Source organism: Centroberyx affinis, unplaced genomic scaffold (assembly GCF_046629955.1).
Source record: "Centroberyx affinis isolate AG114_WGS23_722 - 3 ecotype Tasmania unplaced genomic scaffold, CSIRO-AGI_Caff_v1 ptg007694l_1, whole genome shotgun sequence".
Lineage (NCBI taxonomy): Eukaryota > Metazoa > Chordata > Actinopteri > Beryciformes > Berycidae > Centroberyx > Centroberyx affinis.
Genome location: NW_027283882.1, coordinates 12,501 through 17,500, shown reverse-complemented (window position 1 = coordinate 17,500; position 5,000 = coordinate 12,501). Strand labels below are relative to the sequence as shown.

The 5,000-nt window shown below is 44.0% G+C and overlaps 1 protein-coding gene across 1 annotated transcript in view; it reads right to left on the bottom strand.

Annotated features, from left to right (window-relative positions):
- The window catches only part of LOC139639783 (band 4.1-like protein 3), a gene marked incomplete at its 3' end in the record, with an annotated part of 27,214 nt that overhangs the window by 15,408 nt on the left and 6,806 nt on the right, over nucleotides 1-5,000 (bottom strand). The window contains exons 8-9 of the mRNA XM_071513934.1: nucleotides 4,957-5,000; nucleotides 2,881-2,925 (exon numbers count right to left, since the gene is read on the bottom strand). The exon at nucleotides 4,957-5,000 is cut by the window's right edge and continues 44 nt beyond it. Coding sequence (XP_071370035.1) covers nucleotides 2,881-2,925; nucleotides 4,957-5,000 — 89 coding nt within the window. The remainder of the gene's footprint in view (nucleotides 1-2,880; nucleotides 2,926-4,956) is intronic.

Below are 5,000 nucleotides of genomic sequence, written 5' to 3'. Positions count from 1 at the left end.
TCACATGTTAGAGGCGGAGTCACATGTTAGAGGCGGAGTCACATGTTAGAGGCGGAGTCACATGTTAGAGGCGGAGTCACATGTTAGAGGAGAAGTCACATGTTAGAGGCGGAGTCACATGTTAGAGGCGGAGTCACATGTTAGAGGAGGAGTCACATGTTAGAGGCGGAGTCACATGTTAGAGGAGGAGTCACATGTTAGAGGAGGAGTCACATGTTAGAGGCGGAGTCACATGTTAGAGGCGGAGTCACATGTTAGAGGCGGAGTCACATGTTAGAGGAGAAGTCACATGTTAGAGGAGGAGTCACATGTTAGAGGAGAAGTCACGGTTCAGATCTTGCGCCTCTAGAATTTTGGCACTTATGATCCCCCATACAGAGCTGCAACTCCACATCTACTGCTGAACTACAACTATCACTCAACTGTTTCAGATTCCTGGAGACTCGTGACACCCTCACACACACATACACACACTAAACACATGCACACGTTAAACACACATACATACACACAGAACCGACATCTTCACACATGAAAACAGTCAGCTTCAGGTTTAATTTGTGGCAGAGGAAAGTCTGATGAACAGATTGCTCAGGAGAGAGTTCAGGCTGGATTCAAACTGGATTAAACTCCCCATAAAGAGGACCTGGAGGAACAGTTTTGTTTTTGTTTTTAAAGATTTTTTTTGCCTTGATTAGACAGAAGAAAGAAGATCACGAGTGTCACAGTCAGGACGCTTGGCTTGACTGGGCTGTGACTGACAGGAGGCGGGGCCTAACAACCACAGAGAAGGTTAGCTGTTGCTTCCTGAATACGATGCATTACTGTAAATCATTTTGTGCTCTCTAGTTTTTTGTTGTGTGTATATATATGTTTTAGTAATACAGTAAGAATGGTTCCTCTTTATAGAATGTACTACAGTATACTACAGGAACAAGTCAGAGGAAGGCAACAGGAAAACAGGAAAAGCTTCAATGTGCTTTTTTTGTTGCCATAAAGTAATTCAAAAATAAACTAGAGTAAATGAAAATTGCTGTAAGGAAAACAAAAGTCAATACTGTAATAGTTTGCTCAAAAAACAAAACAAAAAAACAAAACATACAAATCATGACACTGTAAATTTAAGTTTTGAAAAGAGTGTGTGAGCATGTGCAGAACGGGCTGCAGACACACCTGCTTCTGCTGCTGGTCGACTTTGAGTGAGAAAAGAAGAAAGTCTTTTGTGTTGAAGCAAGGCGAGAGTCAGTCACAGTTTGGTCCACATAGACTTCTGTTGTGCTGACAGTGTGAAGAGCTTTGACAAGTCTAGCATTGAGACCGGCTGTATAAACTGTGACATGTTTCAGCCGGATGTTTTCCTTCTGATGGATCAACTTTACTGACTGAGTCTCCAGTCGTTTTCTCTGCTGTTTGAATTGAATGGAAGTGAATGAGCTTGAAAAACTCAAATCACACAGGAATGGTTCTTTGAGATTGTCGATGTGGTTAGTGAGAGTTTGGGTTGAACTGGTTTAAACTGGTTTAAACCGGTTTAAACTAGCCTGGTGTCCAGCCCCTATGAATCGCAATTTTCAGCACTCTTCGAATTTGCATGGTGATTCATAAGGGTCTGAAGGGTCTGAAGGGTCTGAAGGGTCTGGAGGGTCTGAAGGGTCTGGAGGGTCTGAAGGATCTGCACCCAGCCTATCCACCACTGATTCGGTGACGTAATTTCTTGCCCCAACCGATTGGTTGCTGTTAGTTCTCAGTGATCAAACTCTCTGACCGATCACAGCAGCAAAGCAGATTGAGGTAATCTGGAGGTTCCCATAGCAACAACAATCATGGTGGCGTTCACTTCCCAGTGAAGACAACAGTGTGTTATTGTTGTACAAACCATGTTTGAGTGAGATGAACCTCGCCAACGACAATTCAAAGCAGCCGATCCTTAACCGTCGGAGACGATATCGTTTGTCGTCATTTGTTGCCGCTTGTGGTCCAGACCCAGACCCCCGGACTGCTGGATCCTCCCTCCTTCTTCCTGTGTTTCCTTTGCGGAGTCCACTCCAGGTCACAAGGCAGAAATACCAAATTTTGCCTCTTTCACTCGATCTTCCATAAGAGCGACTGACGGACAAATGACAATAACCAGAGGATGTGTCAGTCCTGTTTCTGTAGCCACCAGAGGAGCGAGCAGGTGAATGAAGCTCTGACCAATCAGGTGGGAAGCACCGTGAAAACATCCTGAAAACATCCTGAAAACATCCTGAAAACATCCTGAAAACATCCTGAAAACATCCTGAAAACATCCTGAAAACATCCTGAGCTCTGAAGGCTTTAAACACACGGACTGTTCCTGTTTTAATTCATCGATGCCATTAAGTTTTTTAAGGACTGACAAAATCGCTAAATCTAGCTCGCTGTCATCCAATTCCTTTTCCGGTGCTGCTGCCATGTTGGTTGTTGTTGTTGTTGCTATGGTTGCTGCGCTCTGTAATGACATCATCAGTAGATTAGTGCCGCCAACAGTATCTGTCCAAGATACCTGATTGGACAGTATCTGTCTGAGATACCTGCCAGTGGATAGGCTTGCCTTATGAATCCACCATGCACATTGGAAGAGTGCTGAGAACTGATTCATAGTCTGGACTCCAGGCTACAGGATTAAACTGTTTGAACTGATTCATGTGGGGATGAGAGGAACTGCAGCCAAACACATGAATTAGATATTGATTTGATGTTGATTTGATGTTGATTTGATGTTGATTTGATGTTGATTTGATGTTGATTTGATGTTGATTTGATTTCAGGCTGGTAGATGGCACAGTACACACACACTTACACCCCCCCCCCCCAACACACACACACACACACACACACACACACAGGAAACAGTCTTACCTCTGTCTTAGCTGAAGACAGGCAATCAAAACGGCTTCCTACCATCTAGGCCATTCAGACAGACAGACAGGCAGACAGACAGACAGGCAGACAGACAGACAAGCAGACAGACAGACAGACAGACAGGCAGACAGGCAGACAGACAGGCAGACAGGCAGACAGACAGACAGACAGACAGAACACAACAGAACAAAAAGAACAAAAAGAAAAGCTGGTCTAAGTGGGGAAAGTTACTCAAAGCTAACGCCACTATCATGCATTTACATGCTAATAATAATAATAATAATAATAATAATAATAATAATAATAATAATGTATTTTCATGCTACTTAGAGCATATGCTAACATCTCTATCATGCATTTACATACTACTCAAAGCTAGCAATGCTAACGTTGCTATGTGTTTTTGTGATGCTAGGTTTGGGTTCAATCAGTCCAGGAAGTAAAGTTTCTTCAAACCTCAAATCCTGAAATAATTTTGGTTGTATTTCATTTATTCAAATCATTACAGAAAGCTAGCTAATGCTAATGCTAATGCTAATGCGAATGCGAATGCGAATGCGAATGCTAATGCTAATGCTAATGCTAATGCTAATGCTGCCACATAGTGTCGTCTTCTTACCCAGCACTGCTAACTGTGTCTGGTGCAGCCTTGGTGTTAACAAGAGCTAATGCTAGTGATGCTTCTTGTAATGTCTACTCCCTGTAGCTAGCACTAACAATGGCTAATGCTAATGCTAAAGCTGCATGACGGCTAATCTTAAAAGTCCAGTTGACTCTCAGTAGTTTACCATCACTGCCTGTCGTCTTTAAAGAGAAACTAAACCAAAATCTGTGTGAAGCCTGACATCCAAAGGTAAACAGCATGCTACTGAAATGACCATCTGCTATTGGCTGATCTTTGGTGCCAGGTGATGATGTCACTTGCATGTTTACCTTTAGATGTCAGGCTGGACACAGATTTGGGTTTGGAGATTTGTTCCTATGAAAAAAACATTTGTGAAGTGAAAAGCACAAAAACCTTCCAGCCAATCAGTGTCAATGAGGCTCTGCTCTGATTGGCTGCCAGAGGGCGGGGCTTTACCCTGGTCTGAGTGATGTCACTGAGGGCTGCCAATCAAAATGGCTTGTAGAGTCACATGATTTCTAAATAAGGAAACTACAGATTTAACATCTCTGACAAACTGTTTACATCTGGAAGAGCGAGAAAATAATGAAATAACACTTCATCCTCCAGCAGAGGGTTAACTCAGGAACGAGGACACTGTGTGTGTGTGTGTGTGTGTGTGTGTGTGTGTGTGTGTGTGTGTGTGTGTGTGAGTGTGTGAGTGTGTGTGAGTGTGTGAGTGTGTGTGTGTGTGTGTGGGTGTGTGTGTGTGTGTGTGAGTGTGTGAGTGTGTGAGTGTGTGTGTGTGTGTGTGGGTGTGTGTGTGAGTGTGTGTGTGAATCAATGCAAAACAGTGATGGGGGAAAAATCATTGCAGTCACTCCCTCTACCCACACACACACACACACACACACACACACACACACACACACACACACACACACAGCATATTAATGGGTCAGTGATGGGTCAGTTTGTGTGTGTGTGTGTGTGTAAGATTGATCCCAGGCAGGAAGTGGGTCATGGTATTGGTGATTGATTGGTGATTGGTCAGTTATTAACGAGCAGCACTCTGACAAGAGCTTCAGTAACTATTTGTTTCCATAGCAACCAGCTGCAGTCCTGCTGCTGTCAGTACCAACTTTACTCTTTCACCCTTAAACCCGCCTCCTCTCTGTTGTGATTGGTCGGTCCAGGTCATGTGCTCACAGCTCTGACTTTAAGGTAGAAAGGGGCGTGGCCTCCCCTCCCTGTCTCCACCCAACAGCAGGAGCCAGATGCATTGTGGGATGCGCTGGGCGCAGGTCCTGCTGTTGCTAGGAAACCTGTTTGAAGTGCGGCGCTCTTTTGATAAAAGTTGAAATATTTTGAAATTCTAAACACACACTGAGGTCAGAGGTCACAACACTGTGTGTGTGTGTGTGTGTGTGTGTGTGTGTGTGTGTGTGTGTGTGTGTGTGTGTGTGTACCCTGGCGTGGTGAAGGTCCACTCCATACATGGAAAGTTTTTTCA